The sequence below is a fragment of the Suricata suricatta genome, chromosome 12, assembly GCF_006229205.1.
Source record: "Suricata suricatta isolate VVHF042 chromosome 12, meerkat_22Aug2017_6uvM2_HiC, whole genome shotgun sequence".
In the NCBI taxonomy this organism is placed as follows: Eukaryota; Metazoa; Chordata; class Mammalia; order Carnivora; family Herpestidae; genus Suricata; species Suricata suricatta.
In genome coordinates, this window is record NC_043711.1 from 94,611,607 (window position 1) to 94,631,628 (window position 20,022).

At 47.2% G+C, this 20,022-nt stretch overlaps 1 protein-coding gene across 4 annotated transcripts in view; it reads right to left on the reverse strand.

Annotated features, from left to right (window-relative positions):
- STAU1 (staufen double-stranded RNA binding protein 1) overlaps positions 1 to 20,022 on the reverse strand; it is a 55,877-nt gene that overhangs the window by 2,872 nt on the left and 32,983 nt on the right. For all 4 annotated transcript variants that reach the window (XM_029916351.1, XM_029916353.1, XM_029916350.1 and 1 more), the window contains 7 exons: positions 14,530 to 14,628; positions 5,717 to 5,929; positions 4,150 to 4,293; positions 2,803 to 2,949; positions 1,526 to 1,601; positions 1,010 to 1,329; positions 300 to 422 (listed from right to left, as the gene is read on the reverse strand). In XM_029916351.1, the coding sequence (XP_029772211.1) occupies positions 300 to 422; positions 1,010 to 1,329; positions 1,526 to 1,601; positions 2,803 to 2,949; positions 4,150 to 4,293; positions 5,717 to 5,929; positions 14,530 to 14,628 (1,122 nt within the window). The remainder of the gene's footprint in view (positions 1 to 299; positions 423 to 1,009; positions 1,330 to 1,525; positions 1,602 to 2,802; positions 2,950 to 4,149; positions 4,294 to 5,716; positions 5,930 to 14,529; positions 14,629 to 20,022) is intronic.

Sequence of the window (20,022 nt, forward strand, 5' to 3'; positions counted from 1 at the left end):
GACTTTCTACAGCTGCCCAAACTTGGGCCTAGGGTTCTGTGTTCTGGAAGGAGACAAGCAGATAGAGCCCGTGGAGGAGCCCCAGGATCCAAGTCCACTCCCCAGGTCAGCACAGGCAAGGGAAGGGAAAGAGTATCTAAACCTGATGCATTCTGATAAACGGAATCAGAAATCAATAAACTAAGGAAGAAGTCTTCAAAAGACGAAATCTATAAAACCACCAACGCCTATGGGAGAGCCTGTTTCTGGTTTCCTCCAGGCCAGCAGCAGGCAGGAGCCGGGACCCCTGGGTCACATACCATGTCATGGCAGGACTCCACATCCTTTCCAATCCCGTGGCTGATCAGAGGTGGCTGAGAGGAGCAATTGATAAGAGATACAAATTCGTTCTTGTTGTTTTTGGGGAAGTCTTTGTATTCAACCTGAGGGGAAAAGAAAACTGAGGCTGGGTAGGGAAGAGGCAAACAGGGCCCAGCAAACAGGAAGAGGACATCTCTTTCTCCCTGTTCTCAACCTGACGGGGCTCCACCGACTCCCACTCAGTCGGCAAGAGGCCATCGGGGGGGCCGCCGTTGGGGGCACCAAGGGCTGCAGGCAGCGCACCAAGGCCCTAGCTTCCGAAATCTTCCCGGAACCTAGATGTCTACCCAGAAACCCCGGTCTGAAAGAAGCCATGCCTTTTCCTACCAGGCAGAGAGGGCCAGCACATAGAGTCCGTGCTCACTAGAACTGCCATGAAGATCAGCAGCTTTGTTGTTATGTTTGGCTTAGGTTTTTTACAATTTTATTACCAAAGGACAAGGCTACTTACACCAGACAGGCTTGTGGGACCTTCCCTACCTCCCCGACCTCTTCAGGACCACCCAGTTACCACGTGCCACCCACCACCCCTTCCCCTATACAAAGGCCTTGATTTAATAAACAAGGTGCAAAGCTCACTTCCTGAGAGAAACCCCAAGAAGATGACCTCACTGAGGTCTAGACCACACAGCTCAGGCCCAACAGTTACCTGCAATCCCTGGACTCTGGAAAGAAAGTCCAACTGCTCAGAGGGTCTTGTGAGAGGTCCGTGGGGTACGTGGCCTGAAGAGATGTTATTCTTTAAAATGGTCTCGGCTGTGGGCGAGGTGCCCCCATATAACAATTCACGGGCTATCATGGCAGTTACCGTGGCCTTGGCAGGATTCAGAGCTGCCCTGGTGAAATCTTTGGTGTGGTGTCCTTGACTGACTCCTACGGCCTGGGCCACCTCAGGCACCATGGGAAGAATCCCAGCAGGCAGCTGCTGGTGGCTAAGGTAAGGCATCCTAAACTCATCCTCTTTCATGCCTGGGGAGGGACATGCAGACAGATCAACACAAGGCCACACGCGCTGCTGGGAAAAACACTTTCCAACCCGCTGGCCCTCCCTCGGTGCACACAGCGGCGCGGGGATGACACAAAGCTCAACACTGCTTGTCATTCCGGGAGCTACGCAAATCCCAGAATTAAGTTCAGATCAGGACAATATTAACAACACACTTACTAGTCCCATTTTCATCCCCAGAGCCAGGTTCAAAAAAGGTTACTTTTCTTCCATCCCCTGGTTTTTTTACTGGCGTCTTAAAAATAAAAAAAACAAAAAAACAAAAAAACAAAACAAGGCCATGAGCATAAATCAAACTCTTGCAAAATTAGTTCCTACTGTCTAAGGTTAAACAAGCTCCAACCAGCACTGACCTGTGGTTTGTTAACATTGTGCAATACGAAGAGGTGAGCGGCAGAAAGCCTTCCCCCCGCGCCGCCGCCCCGGCAGCCTCCTGCCCTCACCCAGCGGCCCTCCGGCCCGCACAGCCCGTCCTCGGAGGGGTGCTAACAGAACCAGGTAGCGGAAGCCAGCTCGGCCCTGCACTCACGGGAAGATGGGAGCGCTTAACCGGAGGGAGCCGGAGATGCCAGACTGCTAGAACCCAAGTGGGGAAAGCAGCTCGTAGACTCTTTGTGTAACTAATGTCCAATTAAAGGAGAAGCGGCTATTTCCAAAGATAACAAACATGGGGGCAAATGTTAACGAGATGAAAATTTTCTCAAACACGGGTCTCCTTTTTGAGAAGGCTAAGGATGCTGTGAATCCTCTACCAGATTTTGGAATGAAAAACCCAAACGCCAAGTCCAGGATCTATGCAGATTCTCTGAGGCGTGTCTGCGGCCAGGGCAGACGCCACGTCCCACTCCCAGGGAATGAATCCATCCTGGCGCCCCTCCGTGGAAACAAGCTCAGGCAAGAACTTGCTGGAAGGTACCGCTTACCCATCTTGAAGATTTTTATCTAGTGTTAAATTCATAAAGGAAAAAAATCCCGAATTTAAACTGGATTTAGTTCCATAAACCACACTGTGTTGGTGTCCCAGAAAACCCAAAGCCTGCTCCCCAACTAGCAGAAGCCTAAGGTTGAGAACTTCGTTCACGGAGGCCTCACTGTGAGAGCACGACAGAACGAGGCGTGTTCATTTCCTGCCCAGTCGCCCAGCATCCTACAAACGGAAAGAGCAAGCTGCCCTCGGCATAGTGTCCCGACCACAAAGATACGGAAACAAGAACAACTTAACCCAGAGCCGGGATTGGAGCCACGGACATGCTACTCCCCTTCTGACCACGTTATAATGGTCCAAATGGACAAAACGCTGCTCAGCAGGGCTGTTCGCTGCCAGGAGGACGGAGCCTGGCCCTGAAGCTTGGCCCTGGAGGTGCCAGAGTCCCCTAGGAGGAGGCGAGGAGGTCATCTTGCGATTAGAGAGCAAGGACACAGCCCCGAGCAGTCACCTTCTCCTCTGATTTGAGGGCTGGTTTGGCGGGCTGAGCCTGTGGGACTTTGAAACCAAGGATCTCCAGCATGTTCTCGGCCGCGTTGCGTTTGGCCACCTTCTTATTGGTGCCGCTTCCTTCCGCGGTATGGTTTCCCACCTTCACCTGCATGGGGACGAAGTCAGGACTCAGACCAGCGCTTACACTTCAGAGTAAAGACTGGTCAGGCATCGGCGTGCTGGTAAAAGAACCCAGCGACGGTTACAACTAGACGGCTTAACAGCGGCGCCCGGAGCGGGCCTGCAGCAGGCGCTCCGACACCAGACCGCAGCAGCTTCTAAGGCCTGTCACCGACAGAGGCAGGGGACACTTGAAAGGCATCACTTCCTAATGGGACTACATCTTACAGTTGTCTGTGCCTCCGAGGTCCTCTGCATCCGTGGCATCTGTTGGGGGGAAATATCACAGGACGGAGTGCTCCCACACCCCCTCCCCCAGCCCGGATCCAGGCGCCACCACTCAGTCCCACAGCCGGCGGGAGTGGTTTCACCGAAGACGTGCGGCCAGCACGCAGCCAGCCCTCAGTCGTTCTGCTGTCTACGCTTATGAGACGGAGAAAAGGTGAATAATGCAACTGAAGCTTAAAGGCGTGTCAAGGCTGCAGCCGTGGCACTGTACCTCGCACAATGGGAACGTGTGCCCAACCTCTGAAAATTATCCGATTCAATAAAGTCCACTCACTGTTTACAAATGAGTGAAGTTCCTACAAGTCTTTGTTGTTTTACTTTCATGTTATCTATGCAGACAGAAATATCAAGCAACACCCAGGCTAGGACTACAGTCATTTGTCAACAGCATGAGCAGCTTGTCTGCTTGAACTGGATAGTAATAAAGCATTTATGTGCAGTCAGATCTGCACACCACTCGAGACGATAGTTACACTGAAGTTACATATGTATAAAATCAACAGTAAAGAATCTTATGTATTTTACATATTATTTGTAAGCTGTATGCTACACATCCCTTGTCAGTGAAATTTATATCCACACACACCCGCCCCCCTTCCCACGTGCCACCCTCCCCTAAGAGAGCTGATTGTTAAACATATTCCCGCACATACCACTGCTTACAATCCCCTTCCAAGCTGGTCCTGAGCACAGACCAGAACCAAGAGCCCCACGTCACAAAACTGAGAGTCAAGGAAATCTTCCCTGGCCAGGACCAATGTCCAATGGCAGGGGCAGGGCCCGCTGGGCCGGCGCACCTCACCCAGCCTCCCCAGGGAAGCGCCCAGTCCCTGGACCCGGAGCCGCTGCGACGGGATGCGGTCGGAGGAGGCCTGCCCCCCAGCCCAGGCCGACCTACCTGCATCACAAACTCCCTGCGGCGTGGGAGGCCTCGCTCCGTCAGGAGCATGTACTCCGGCTCCTTGTCCTTTTTCGCCTGCTGGATCTGGGCCAGCCTGCTAATCGGGTTCACCCCCTGGCCGTGCTCCGTGCCGCTCTGTAGCTGAGGGACAATCAGTGAAGAAGCCAGGTGCCATGTCAGGCGCAGAAAGGACTTTGCCATTTAGACCAGGCCATGACAAGAGATTACTTTTATGTTGATCAAATTAATCAGACCTTTTTAAAACTTTTTTAAAATTAATAGATGTTTAATGATTTTCTAGGACAACACTGTTTAAAGGTCTTCCTAGCAAACCAACATCAATATTTCACTATGAGTAGACAACTATCATTGTAATGGCTGCTTTTTGACAATGAATTACAACTTCACAATGAAGGGAGAGAAGAAATACAGAACGCTATTCCTAAAACTTCCCTGAAAGTCTATTATAAAGATGGGCCCTCAGCTTTCTTAACAATGACTCAAATTCCAGAAACTATTTAAAAAAACAAGCAACAACAACCACCACCCTTAAGCTGACACCGTGGGGAAAGAACCTGAGGACCCCTCCGCTCCTTGCCAGCGGCCGCCTTCAGCGCCGCGGAATCTCATCCAGACTCACTGCAGCGGTCAAGAGGGTGTGCTCGCTCTTGTGTCCTGGGCCTGACGGAGCGTCCAGCCACAGCTGACCCTGAACAGCAACGGCGTGACCTGTGAGGGCCACTCATCAGCTAGTTTCTCTTTTCTTTTTTTTAAATAAATACAGAATAGTAGAGTAAATGTGTTTTCTCTTCCTCATGAAAAAATAATGTTCTCTATTCTCCCGCTTCCTCTACTGTGCAAATACACGATGTAATACACACATGTGGATAACGATATGGAACATAGAAAACGTGTTAATACCGATGAGGCCTCTGGTAAACAGGCTGTCAGTGGTTAAGCTCCTGGGGAGTCAAAAGTTAAACCCTGGTTTCCCACTGCGGGGTGGGGGTGGGGGGTTGCAACCCTGACCCATGCTGTTCAAGAGTCCGCTCGTGTTGACAGGACAGAGCAGGCCCTGGGGTTCCTAAATATGCCCAAATGGACTCCTGCCCCTTCTCTGGGTGGGGAGCAGGTATAATTTCTGACAGCCCCATTGACACGGCTTAAAATAATCCCAAAGAACAAGGCAGCTGTTTGGTGAAATGTCTTCCTTGTCCGCCTGTCCCCAGAGGTCTTTCCTCCACACGTGCACCAGAGCTGGGGTCCGGGAGACGGAGGAAGGACCACCTCACCATCCGTCCGCAGACGGGCACTCCCGTGGTCACACCCTCATCCACAGACATGTGCACCCCCGCGGGGGCCCCGCCAACCCCGGCTCGGTGTCCGTCTCTGCCTGACCCGGGGCTCCCGAGAGAACTGCACAAGGTGGCCCCGGCACCAGGCCTGGCAGGTGGCACGTTAGCAGCCATCCGCTGTCACGAGGATCCACAACCTAGTGAGCCTTCTAAACCCCCAGCCGTCTATGGGCCATGGAGATACCCTCTTCGTTCGGGAAGGTTCTTACCCTGACTATGGATTTTGTTTTCTTTTTGATCCTGGGCTTCACTCGCTCCACTGTGGGCAGGGGCGGCAGCTTCTTCAGCTCCTCAAGAACAGCTATGGCAGCATTTTTCTTTGAAATCTTCTTGCTCTTCCCTTCACCTTCCCCCACAAACTCCCCAACCGACACCTTGGTCACGAAGCTCCTCATGTGGGGGGGGCCGCTCTCCCGGGCAACCTGGTTTAGACGGAAAGATGGGGTGAAGGCCTGACGGCCGCCTCCTGCCAGCAGCCCAGCACACTGCTGGCCGTCACCTCCCAGAAGGCCCGGCGAAGGGGCGGTGCGGGAAGGGCCGTGAAATGAAGGGGCGTGCACATCGGCCAAAGGGGGCAGTGATCACCCCCAATGCTGTTCGTCCCTCGGTCCTTATTTTTCAGACTTCTTAACATGCTTGGGTCTGATCAGTCCCAAACAGCATCAGAGAAATCAGGAAGCAAGTTCTGCTCCGCCCTCCGAGCACAACAGCTCCTGTCCGTGTCCCCAGGTCACAGATGGCCCCGAGTTTGGGGAAATCCACTGCAAATGGCAGAAAGGAAGCTGTTCCAGCAAAGCTCAGAAATAACTACGACATAACGAGTTCAAGTTTAATATTTGCTCTGAGCCTCAAGCCAAGACTGAGCTTACTAAATACTGGCTGCTACACACGCAGCCACAAGAAAGGAGGAGAAACTTTGAAGACTGGCAGGGATTTCCAGTACAGTGAGAAAAGCAGCAGCTGCAAAAGAGTTTAACTTTTGTGTGAAAAAAAGATTTATATGTACACACTTACACGTAAACAGACACAGAAGGTGTGTTTAGACACTTGCTTTTCCAAGAAGAAACAGAGGACGGATACAGCAACACCAACAGAGTTAGTTCCCTACAGCAAGCAGGAGGACGGGCGTGGAGAGGGGACAGGATGACACTTCTGTGTGTACTTTTCTGTACAGTTTTGACTTTTGGTTTAATACATTAAAATATAAAAAAGTAAGTCCACAACGATAGGAGAAAAACACTAAAATTGAATATGAACAGAAACCTAAGTATGAAGTTATTCCAGGATCACACAGTGGGAAAATAAAAACGGAATCCAGCTCACATTCTCTAAGCCGGCCTTGAAAAGACCAGCTTAGAGACTCACACGACCAGATTTCAAGACTTCCTGTGAAGTCACAGCACCCATGCCCTCATGCTATTGTTTGCAGGCAAAGAAAGAGACCAATAAAACAGAACAGAATGCAGAAACAGACCTGTACACATATGGTCTCGTAATTTCTGGCAAACACACCACAGCGCATCAAGTCTTTTAAATAAAAAAAGCAACGAGATATCCCCACAGGAGAAGCGCAGTCTCAAACTCCACCCCAAACAACAGGTAACTGGTGCCAAAACGCAGACCTAAATGTGAAAGCTCAAACTGTAACGCTCTCTGAAGAGAACACAGGAGAGCAAGCCATGACCATGAGAGGAGCAAAGAGCTCTTGAAAGCCGTAAGGAAAACAAAACTGAAGGTCCTCGAAATTAAAAACTGCTCGCCATGGGCGCCTGAGTGGCTCAGTCAACTGAGCATCTGACTTTGGCTCAGGTCAAGATCTCATGCTCGCGGGTTAGAGTCCTGTGTTGGGCTCTGTGCTGACAGCTTAGAGCCTGGAACCTGCTTAGGATTCTGGGTCTCCCTTGCTTTCTGCCCCTCCTCCACTTGCAATCTCTCTAAAATAAACATAAAAATAGAACTGCTCAGGCGCCTGGGTGGCTCAGTCGGTTAAGCGTCCGATTTCAGCTCAGGTCATGATCTCACAGTTCATGGGTTCAAGCCCCACGTCGGGCTCTGTGCTGACAGCTCAGGGCCTGGAGCCTGTCTTCGGATTCTGTGTCTCCCTCTCTCTCTGACCCTCCCCTGCTCACACTGTCTGTCTGTCTCTCTCTCTCTCTCTCTCTCTCAAAAATAAATATATAAAAAAATTTTTTTAATTAAAAAAAAAAAAAAGAACTGCTCTCAACAGGTAACATGTAAAAAATACAGGGAACCCAGAGAATGGGAGAGAATATTTGCAACATGTGTACCTGACAGAGGATTTATATCCAGAATACTGAAAAAATGCCTCAAGTGAGTAACAGAAGACAAACTCCCACTTAAAGAATACCTGACGAGATACATTACAAAACAAGATCCCTAAATGGCCAATAAGCATGTGAAAAAGGGATCATTTGTCATCAAGGAAATGCAAATTGAAACCACAATGCCATACTGTAATATACACACCCCAGAATGGCTAAAATCCAAACAACAGACAGTATCAAGTGTTGACAAGGATGTGGAGCAGCTGGCGGGAGCATAAACTGTATGATCACTTTGGGAAACAGCTTGACCATTTGTATTGAACACGTGCCCTTGAACTTGGCAATTCTGGGTGCACATGCACACAAGATTTCACTTTATTCATGATAGTTCCCTAAGTGGAAGCAAGTCACATGTCCATCAACAGGACAATGGATAAACACAATTTTACATTCATAGGCTGAAATGCCACACGGAAATAAACTACTGACACACGCAGACGAGACTCAACATCAAACTGTCCATATCATAGCATCCTGGTTACATGACGTCCAGGAAAGAAAATGAAGCTGAAGTGATAGCAGAGAAGAGCTGCCTCTGGGCGGGCGCTAACTTGCAAAGGGCACAGGGATGGCCGGAGGTTACGGGAGCACCCTAGATCCGGAGCCAGGCACACGGAAGACACGCGTGCCTTCCCGCAGAGGAAGCAGGCTTCAACAGGCTGGCAGCAGGAGGTGTAAGTATGAAATTCGGGATGGAGAGGAAGAGCCTTATGATGCCAGACTCAAGTGAGAGGTAAACAGACGTATTTTCTAGTGCAACCGGCTACAGTGCCTCGAAGCAAGGACTCTCCCTCCAGCAACAGGCATGCCCGGCGCCCCCGCCTGGTCCCCCCACACGCCACTGTCTGCGGAAGGGACCCAGGGCTCCTCACAGGAATAGCTGAGGTCGTTTCTACTCAGATTTCCAATTCTGCTGGCACCAAAGCTTGAGCGGGGAAAGTTCAAAGCTAAAACACTCTGGAGCAGCAGCCGGTCCGAAGCGCACTCAGAATCGGAAGAGGCGAGGGGAGGAGCATGGAGCAGGACTCTCAAGGCGCACCGACAACCAGGAGAGGGGGAAGACGCGTCACAGCGGACAGAAAAACTAGAGCCCAGAATGAGGCATGAACCTCAGATTAAGAGGCAAAGGTAGCTCAGGTTGCGCACAACCAGAACGAAACATAAAAGAAATACTAGGCAGATGGACCTCACTAAAATCTCTCTGCTCTCTGGAAGATACTATTTAAACAATACAAAGACAAGCCACACACTGGGAAGTATTTAGAAAATACCTGATAAATGGATTATATTCAGAATGCATAGATAACACCCAAAACTCCATAATAAAAAACTCGGCAATAAAACCCACAGAGGCTGTGCACAGCCGCCCCCCACAGGAGACGCACAGACGCAAAGCAGCGCAGGCAGGGCGCACGGACACGCCTCCTGCATGGCGGCCACCAGTTACCACCGTGCACCTGCAGGAATGACTAAATCTGTCATCTACAATACCAAGTGTGGGAGGGGCAGACACTGCTGTGGGGGAGGACAGTGTAACATCTTATCAAGTTAAAGATATATATTTATCATGCATCCCAGCAAATTCACTCCCTAGCTTTTACTCCAGAGACATGAAAACACATCTGTGTGTGTGTGTGTGTGTGTGTGTGTGTGTGTGTGTGTGTTTATGGCAGCTTTACTCCTCGCACCAACAACCGGAAGCAGCCCCGATGTCTTCAGCAGGCACGCGGTGGTGCGTCGGCGCCCTGGGAACTACGGACCTGCGCTACAAGGACGCCTGTGGTAGGTTAAAGCCGCCAGAACAAGGCAGTAAACTCGGTAATTCTCTTCACATCATGTTCTGACAAGAGCAGAACCGGAGGGACCAAAGCGGACAGCGGCTGCCTGAGGCGGAGGGCAGAGGAAAGGGACTCAGGGCAGCTCTGCGGGCAGAGGTCTCAGGTGGCAACTGTGGTGGCACTTACACAACTGCAGACGGTCATCAAAGCACATCGAAGCATATGCCTGAGGGGGGGATTCTGCTGTATGAAAACTACACCTCAAACAACTAACCCCTTCCAGAAACATCCCCACGGGGGAGAGTCAAAGGACACAGGAGCCAGCTGAGGGGCAATGTGAGCATCAGCACGGACGGTGATGATAATGAGCTACGGTTCTTTTTCTTTCTTTTCCTTTTCGTTTATTTTAAAAAAAAGTTTATTTTTGTGTGTGTGAGAGAGAGAGAGAGAGCACAAGTGAGGGAGGGGCAGAGAGAGAGAGAGAGAGAGAGAGAGAGAGAGGGAGGGAGGGAGGGAGGGAGGGAGAGGGAGAGAATCCCTAGCAGGCTCAGCAGTCAGCACAGAGCCAGGTGCGGGGCTTGATCCCAAGACCCTTGAGATATGACCTGAGCCAAGATGGAGCCAAACGCTCAACTGACTGAGCCGCCCAGGCGCCCCTTCTTCTTCTTCTTCTGTTTTTTTTTAATGTAAGCTCCAAGGATCAAGAGTCACAGGCTCTACCGACTAAGCCAGCTGGACACCCCCTAATGACTGATGACAATAATTAAGTGACATTTTGGATAAAAAGCAGCAGTGGACTTCTGCTGCTATAAAGTAATGTTGTGGAAGGTTCTTCCCTGTGGAGTGTCAGCCTGGAAATGTAGAAAATGCACTGCAGCCATCACTGATGCCAGGAAGGAGTATCAACCACTGGATTCACCAAGAGATCTCTTGGAGAGCAACGTTCAAGGGGCTCCTCAAAGCTTATGAATCACAAAGAGAAAGAAAGTCTTCTTAAGGCGGAGCATCTGGTGTAAACCAATAAAACAAGTGTCACTAACACAGTAAGATGCTTTCCTGTGATGCTCAGAAGAATGACACCACTTCTGTGGGGTCCCTGCCAAAAATATGCATAATCTGAAACTAATCATGAGGAAACAATCAGATCAAACTGGGGGCCATTCTACAAAGTAACTTTTTAAAATGTCAAAAATTTTTTTAAAAAGGCTGATGAACAGTTACAGGTGAAAAGAACACAAAGAGATGCCTCTACCAGGCGCAGGGCATGACCATGCACTGGGCACAAGAAAATACCTTCCGAAAAGGACACAACAGGGGCAAGTTCGCAAAATGTAAATATAGGACGTACGTTACTTAAGAGCTACAGCAATGATCAAGTTTCTATATTTCATCATGAGATTGTGGTTATTTAAGACAATGTCCTTGTCCTTAAAAGACACATGATGGAAGGGGCACCTGGTACCTCAGTCGGTTAAGCATCTGACTCCAGCTCAGGTCATGATCTTGCCGTTCCTGAGTTCAAGCCCAGCGTTAGACTCTGTGCTGACAGCTCAGGGTCTGGAGCTGCTTTAGATTCTGTGTCTCCCCTTCTCTTTCTGCCCCTCCCCAACTCGCGTGCGCACTCTCTCTCTCTCAAAAATAAATAAACATTAAAAAAAAGACACATGCTGAAACATTACGAGTCATGCTATCTGCCACTTGGTCTTTAATGATCCAGCAAGAGCCAGAAGACATAAAAAATAAAAGACATACATTCACAGAGAGAAAAAGCAAACGTAAAATGTTAAGCACTAGTAAATCTAAGTGAAGGATAAATTCACTGTCCTTCCAACTTTTCCAAAGGTTTGATATTTTTCAAAATAAAATATTCAACAAATGGCTAGAAAAACCAAGTAAGCCCGAGAAAGCAGCGCTGTGCTCCCAAGGTGAGGAGGACCAGGGGGAGGACTGCCCGACAGAAGGGCTCTGCCGCCAGGACCAGCTGACACCCGCACCAGCAGCCGGACTTGAGAGACCCTCCCGGCTCACCGCCCCCCACCTGGACCCCACTTCGGATGCACAGCCCACCCTGGCCCTTCAGCAACCAGAGTCTTCATGGTAGCCTCCATCTACGTTTGGAGCTTCAACTACAACCGACTTACTGTGATGAGGTCACCACTGCCTCCCAGTGACTTTATCAGTCAGCACTGTCACGTTTTTTAACTAAAACTATGTATTTTACCAAAAGTCAAGCTATATACGTTTTTTTCTAAAGAACTGAAGGAATGGCCCCTCTCTTCTCCTATTTCACACTTCTAACCCCGCTATCTACTTGACAGGCTTGACTATTAAAAACTTAGTAAAAATAACTGTTCCGGAGAGCCGGGGTGGCTCAGTCAGTTGAGTCCCCAACTCTTGATTTCGGCTGATCCCAGGGTCATGGATTGAGCCCCACACTGGGTTCCGTGCTGAGTGTGGAGCCAGCTTAAGATTCTCATTCTCTTGCTCTCTCTCTGTGTTTCCCCCTCTGACATACACATGCTTTTTCTCTCCAAAATTAGAAGGGGCGCCTGGGTGGCTCAGTCGGTTAAGCGTCTGGCTTCGGCTCAGGTCATGATCTCACGGTTCGTGGGTTCGAGCCCCACATCGGGCTTTGTGCTGACAGCTAGTTTAGAGCCTGGAGCTGCTTCAGATTCTGTGTCTCCCTCTCTCTCTGACCCTCCCCTGCTGTGCTGTCTCTGTCTTTCAAAAATAAATAAAAAACATTAAAAATATTTTTTTAAAAATTAGAAAAAAAAATAAACTAAAAAAAATACTGTTCTATTCATCCAATAAGCATTTCCTGAGCATCCATTATGTGCCAAGCAATCTTCCAGGTGCTGTGGGAAAGAAAAAACTGAAAGCCCTTGCTCAACCTAACAATGGAAGTGATATGAACCTTTGACACAGGAGTCCTCTAACGTAAGTACTCACGTTAACAAACTCCGGGCCACCAGCACACACTGCTAAGGTCTGAAATTACCTTGTAAGACACTCGCCCACCAGAGGGCGCTCCCACCCTCTGCGACTACTTGAGAGCTAACTGCTGGCTATGGGTTATCCAGTCCTGAACAGTCTGAAATCTAAACAGAGTGGAAGTGGGGCAGAAGGACTCTGATCTCCAATTCCCACAGATTTCACGAAGGTTCCAGAAAGCTCTGTGACTCTCAGGCAGGGTAACAACTAGCATGAAAAGGTGGCAAGCTTCGCAGGGAACCAGGGCCCTGGCGCCAGCAGGCACTTCTGTAACCCGGAGGCGCTCTGGGAAGCTGGGCATCCTGCTCCCTCCGTCTCGGCACCCCCTCTATAATCTCTAAAAATCCACTACTCCCTCAGCAGGAGGAGGCAAGGAGGATTTCTTCCCTTTCCTGCAGCAGGCACCCAGGGAGACCTGTGGCTTTTCGGAGTGAAGCTCCCACCCAACAATCAGCCCCGTCATCCCCTGCACCTCATCGCCTCCCCGGTCCCCTCTCCCGACAGAGGAGGAAGGCCTGGGGGGGATGAAAAGCCGGGTGAGAAGATACAGCCCTAGATCCATGTGGAGCTCTGCTCTGGGAGGGGTCCTGCCCGCCAGGGTGGGGCGGGGAGGGTGTGGGGGTGCAGGACGGCCCACCCCACCCGTGCCCCGTGGCAGGCAGGGAAGCACTGCTAGGAAGAAGTCAGAGTCCTCACCACGCAGCTGACAGAGTACGGACTGAACTCCGGAGCCAGTTTAGGGGGAGAGCACACTCACAGAAGGTTTATGTTTTATAAAGGTCAGTATGAAGTTTGGGGATTACTTGTAACAACTGTGAAACTGCCACAGAATTAAAGTATTTTACAGAACAATAAACTTTAAGGAGGCTTAAAAAACAGGCCAAAAGAAATTTATGAACCACTTAAAATTATTTAAAGCAAATGTCCCATTTCAAATTACATTAGCTTAAAGTAACAATGTGGAAGTTTAAAGCATTTTTGAAGACTAAATATGTAGTTTTCATAATTCTAAAAGACCAAAGAATTAATAAAGAAATTTGCATTGTATACTAAAACACAATCGTGCGCGACCAAGCATGGAAATCAAAAGGAATTGTGGAAGAATTCACCGCGTGTCAGACCATTAACGGAACCTTAACCTCCCTTACCTGGCTACCCCACTTGGACTCACTGGGTCTCTGAAGGAAACATGTACTAAATATATCTATTTTCTGTGTTGAACTAACAATCCATCAATTATCGTTTTTAGACCATAAAGTCTCCAACAACAAATGAAGTTACTGGAGAGGTGAATTAGAGGGCAAATGCTAGGCAAGGATGAAACTGATGTCCCTTTTTTTTCCTTTTTTAAATGTTTATTTTGAGAGAGAATGTGCAAGCTGGGGAGGAGCAGAGAGAAAGCGAGAGAATCCAAAGCATCAGCGCGGAGCCAACGTGGGCTCGATCTCACGAGCCAGGAGATCATGCTCTGAGCCAAAACAAAAAAGTCGGCCACGTAACGAACAGAGCCACCCAGGTGCCCCAAAACTGATGTCCTTTTTAACAACTATGCTGTACAATTTCTAGAGACTCTTGAAGAGATGAACATTTTGGGAGGAACCGAGTCTTTTTGAGAGTCTTGTGAAAATAGTGGACCCTTTCTCCAGAATACACACGAGAGCATAAACACCAGGCTCCTCACACCCATTCCAGGAGGCTGCCAAACCTACCAAGGCCACCCACGAACTGTCTAGAGGGGCATGGCTGCCCCTAAGTGAAGAGAACTGATTTTGCCTTTTTGCTAAATATAAAGTCTGAATCTTAAACCTGAAGGCTCACATAATTATTCCAATGCTTTTTAGGAAAAACAAAAATTCCAATGATGAAGGCCCACAGTGTTTGACAATACATGTAAAACAAGCTTACCTCAAAATTCACAGGCAAGTTCCGTTTAAGTGCAATCTCAAACACTTGACTTATTTCAGATTTATTGAGATTTTCTTCTCCTGATTCTCTTCCATTCACCTAAAGGAAGAATAATTGTTTAGGAGTGAACTCTCATGAAAAACACCCACACCCCAGCTCTGATACACCCTCAAAGCACACTGACCCTTAGCTGTGTGGAGTGAGCACTGGCCCAGTGAGCGGGTCGCCTGTGTGCCATGTGGCAGTGAATTTAAGAAGTTAAAAAGCTTGGGTCAGCGTGTGCCTTGTAAATCCACCATAAACAATCCACACCTAACAGACTCGGGGGTAGAAATCAGCCTCACCGTGGCACAACCACAGGCCACAGCTGCTCAGGAAGCAGGACAGACTTCCAGAGCCTTCCTTGAGGACTGGTAAGCTACCTTTCGGAAAAAGTCAGAATACAGACACATCTGCGTGGGACAAAGTTCAAATGAGAAGTCTCTCCACCTAAGTATGCAGGTTTCTTATTTGAACATAAAGTCCCTGGAAACCCAGGGACTTTTTTTTTTTAAAGAAGGATGCGGGGGCGCTTGGGTGGCTCAGTCGGTTAAGCCTCCGGCTTCGGCTCAGGTCAGATCTCACATTGGTGGGTTCGAGCCCCGCGTCAGGCTCTGTGCTGACAGCTAGCTCAGAGCCTGGAGCCTGCTTCCGGTTCTGTGTCTCCCTCTCTCTCTGCCCCTCCCCCTCTCATGCTCTGTCTCTCTCTGTATCAAAAATAAATAAAACATTAAAAAAAATTTTTTTTAAATAAAAATAAAAAAAATAAAAGAAGGATGCAACACAACAAATTACAAAACTGCATACAAAACCTTGCACCTCCTGCTGCCGGCAAAAATGCGGGTGCAAACTAATGGAGTCTGCTGAACAAAGGCTGAGACTATCTTTTATAACCGGGTTCCCGCACGGTCCCCCAGCCAGGGCTGGGATCTTCTCCGGCTGCACGGACAGTGAGAATCCAGGTAAGCTCAGGAACAGCAACACCCCTTCCCCCTATGCCATGGCTAGAGAGCTGAATTCCCCTTCATATTATTGTGCCTCTTTTATCAAAGAATTTGTACAATCCTATTTCCAAGATTAGAGCTTTCTGAAACAAACTTGTAGCTAAAACTGCGAAAGAGGCAAAACGCAGGACGATCCAGGATTGTATCTGTTGTGCATTTCCCTATGCTCATCAGGTTGATCTTACACAGTTAAAGAAATAAAACTCTAAGTTAAAAAGAAGATACAATCAAGAACACAATCCTGAACAAGTAAATTTATCCCAGACACTTGCTCTAATTCATTCTCTCCTTCCATGACGATGATGTTCTTCCCAGTCAGGTTTCACTTCACTCTCTTCCTGGTCAAAACTATTTGCATAGCATTTCTGGTGGCTTATTAACCTAAAAATACTTTTATTTTTGCTTAAATCCTAAGCAGAAAGAGGGCCTGACTTTTTATGAGTGAATCCTTAAAGTCAGAAATCTTCAAGCAAGATGCCTTAAAAGGCTGGAGCTCCACACAAAAGTTTGGTTTGAAATAAATTCATGAATTCATTCATAAAATTGTTTTTAATGTTTTATTTATTTTTGAGAGAGAGAGAGACAGACAGACATACAGTATGACCAGGGGAGGGGCAGGGAGAGAGGGAGACAGAGAATCAGAATCAGGCTCCAGGCTCTGAGCTGTCAGCACAGAGCCCAACGTGGGACCAAAACCCACGAGCCAGGAGATCATGACCTGAGCCCATGTCAGACGTTTAACCGACGGAGCCCCCCAGGCGCTCCTCATTCATTCGCTCTTGAGAGCGAGGGCAAGCCGGGAGCGGGGGCGGGAGCACCTGAATGAAGCCGGCTCCGCACGCAGCACAGAGCCTGAAGCCAGCGTGACCGTGAGATCATGACTTGAGCGGAGATCAAGAATCGGATGCTTAACTGACTGAGCCACCAGGTGCCCCTGAAATTTGTTTTTTAAATAAGTTTTAAACTTAAAGCCCCACCCTGTATCTTTAAAAATACGGTGAACAAATGGTGCTTAGGAAAACAGATGCCCAAATTAAAAAAAAACAAACCCATACACAAATATGGACTCAAAATGGACCAAAGACCTAAACGTAGGATTAAATCGTAATAGTCTTGGAAGAAAGTATCAGGAAAAAGCTTCATGACACTGGATGTGGCACTGACTCCGCGGGCATGAGACGGAAAGCACAGTCGGCAAAAGAAAAAGCAGATGAACTGGGCTGCATCGAAACGGAACACTTCTGTGCATCAAAGGACACGATCAACAACCCACAGACAGGAGAAAATATGTGATCATACATCCGATTAAGAAAATTAATATCCAGAATTATATAATCAACTCAATTAAAAAATGAGTAAAGGACTTGAACAGACAGGTCTTTGAAAGAGACAGGAAAACGGCCGACCACGACATGAAACAGGACAGAGCATCGCCCCTCATTAGGGAAACACAAGTCAAACCACAATGAGACACCACTTCACACCCCAAGAGCGGCCACAGAAAACAAAAAGTACTAGTGAGAATGTGGAGCAACTGGAAACCTCGGGCCTTCCTGGAAGGAATATAAAATAGCCCAGCCTGTGTGCAAAAACAGTTGGGTTGTTCCTCAAAAAGTTAAACAGATTTACAGTATGATCCGGAATTACACTTCTAGATATATACTTGAAAGAACTAAAAGTAGGGACTCAAACAGATACTCTGACACCTATGTTCACAGGAGCGTTATTCACGGTGGCCAAAAGGTGAAAACAACCCAAACATCCACCAATATGTTGATAAATGGACAAATTGTCGTCATACAATGGAATACTATTCAGCCTTATAAAGGAATGAAATTCTGATTGGCTACAACATGGATGAACCTTGAAACATTATGATAAACGAAATAAGCCAGACACCAAAGACGAAGATCCACTTATATTAGGTTATCTAGAACGGGCAAGTGCATGGAGACAGAAGTAGAACAGATATTACTGGGAGACTGGGGGAGACTGGGGGTGGGGGGTGACAAAGGGGAAGTTACTGTTCAATGTGTTAAAGTTCTGAACAGCAGTGACAGCTGCACAGTACTGAGAATGTATTTAATGCCACAGAACTACTGTACACTTAAAAATGATTTAAAAGGTAATCTACATATTTTCTTAAAGATTTCATTTTTTAAAAATCTTTAATAAGAATTTATTTTTAAGTAATCTCTACACCCAACATGGGGCTCAAACTTACAACCCTGAGATCAAGAGTCACATGCTCTACTGAGCCAGCCAGGCACCCCAGTTTATCTTTAAAAAGCAACCCAAAAAAGTCTGTTTTGTACCAAATAGTAACATACTAGAGATCATCAACATATTAACTTCTGCTAATAGGTTAACTCATTTTTGTGCACAAAAAAAGTTTTTTGACAGCTGTTTAGTTGAAGAATATCTAGGTGGGTTTTTTTATTGTTGTTGTTAATTTATTTTGAGAGAAAGAGAAAGAGCATGCGTGAGCAAGCGAGCTCACAAACAGGGCAGGGGCAGAGAGAGAATCAGAATCCCAAGCAGGCTCCGAGCTGCCAGCACAGAGCCCGACGCAGGCTCAAACTCACAGACCCTGAGATCATGACCTGAGCCGAAATCAAGAGTTGGACACTTAGCCAACTGAGCCACCCACGTGCCCCAGAAGCTGTTCTGAGTAGATGAGCAGTGAAAAACAAAGGGTTCACTCTCATGCTAAGTAACTGTGCTAGTGCAACCAGAGCAAAACTCAGAAATAAACTGGGTGCTGCCGCTAAAATAAGACTTCAACTACCACACATGTCCTCCAGCTTTCAAATCTGTTGTTCATTTTACCAGCCCAATTAGTTTTAACTTTTCATTATAATCTACTTCAAACAGACAAGTACCGATAAATAATAGAACATAACAGGCAATTGTGCTGGATTTAACAAGGTCAACCTTAAGAACTACTCACACCCAAGTTTTATTTTTTAAGGAAAAACAATGAAGCCCTTTCACTCTCCTGCCATGGCGGCCTTACCCATGACTTTGAAATGGGGATGTATCTTTCCCAGCCATGTTTTTTTTCGATGGACAAAAACAATACATGGTATAATTCAGTGTTTTGAAAATTCACATAAATCAATTTCACTGATTATATTCATAAATATTGTAAGTATAAACTTGTAAGTTTATACTAATCAAACGCTACTTTATATTGAGACTCCACGTAAGTCTGACATAAAACAACAACCTACTGCAAAAATCTAAACTGTAAGCCAGTGTTTCTTAAAGACAGCAGCAGCAGCAGCAGGATCACTTGGGGGCTTTTGCAAGGACAGATGCTGGCTTCCAACTCCAGAAAATTAACTTCAAGTTTTTTCAGGTAGGGCTTAGCTATCCATTTTATTTATAGTATTTTTTTTTAAGACCTCAGTTGATTTTACTAGCAGAGTAGAGATTCACTGCTTTATGCCATTGCTCCTAAAGGGATTTCAATAGAGACAAAACAGCCAACAAAAATAAAAATGCAAACCAGGAAACAAAGATACATATTCACTTGGTAGTCAGGTTATTTTGCTCTCTTACATAAATAATTTTGATATTATCTGGAGTAGACAAAATGTTGGACTGGATTGGAAAGCAGCAAGTAAGTCAAAACCAATCCACAAATACCATACTCAGTAAGATGGGAAAAGCATAGTAGAGCCTTAATCTTATCTTCACGAAGTGGGAATTACTGTTAATATCAATTCCGGAATGTATGGTTCACCAATAAAATTCAGGCAACATTAAGAAAAAAAACCACTCTGAACCAAGCTTAAACTCAATATGCCAGGGGAAAAAAAAAAAATCACCTAACCATTTACTTACTATCTGGCTCTAACACACTCTTTATTTTTCTATATTTAAAGTCATTTTACAGGGGCACCTGGGTGGCTCAGTTGATTAAGTGTCCAACTTCGGCTCAGGTCATGAACTCGCCATTGTGAGTTCAAGCCCCACACTGGGCTCTGGGCTGACAGCTCGGAGCCTGGAGCTGCTTCAGATTCTGTGTCTCCCTCTCTCTCTGCCTCTCCCCTGCTCACTCTCTATCTCTCAAAAATAAATAAAAATGTTAAAAAAATTTTTAAGTCATTTTAAAAATAATATACAGAACAAAAGATCAAGACTCTTTCCATTAGAGATTTTAATCAGAATTAAAAATATCAAATCCAAGTCTTTATTTTAGATTTGTAGCCTGGAAGGCATTTCTGTACCCAAAACGGGCATGGTCCTTTAAATGCCACTCATCAGCTGGTACATCTGAATGCAGAGCACAGCCCACTTGTAACGATGCCATTTTTCAAATCCATCTCCAGTGAGTTCCGGCTTATCATGGCGTCGGATTCTTCTTGGACTGGTATCATCAAAACACGCTACTTGTGAAACGGACTCACAATTTTATTGGAGAACAGCCATCTTCTTTGCTCCG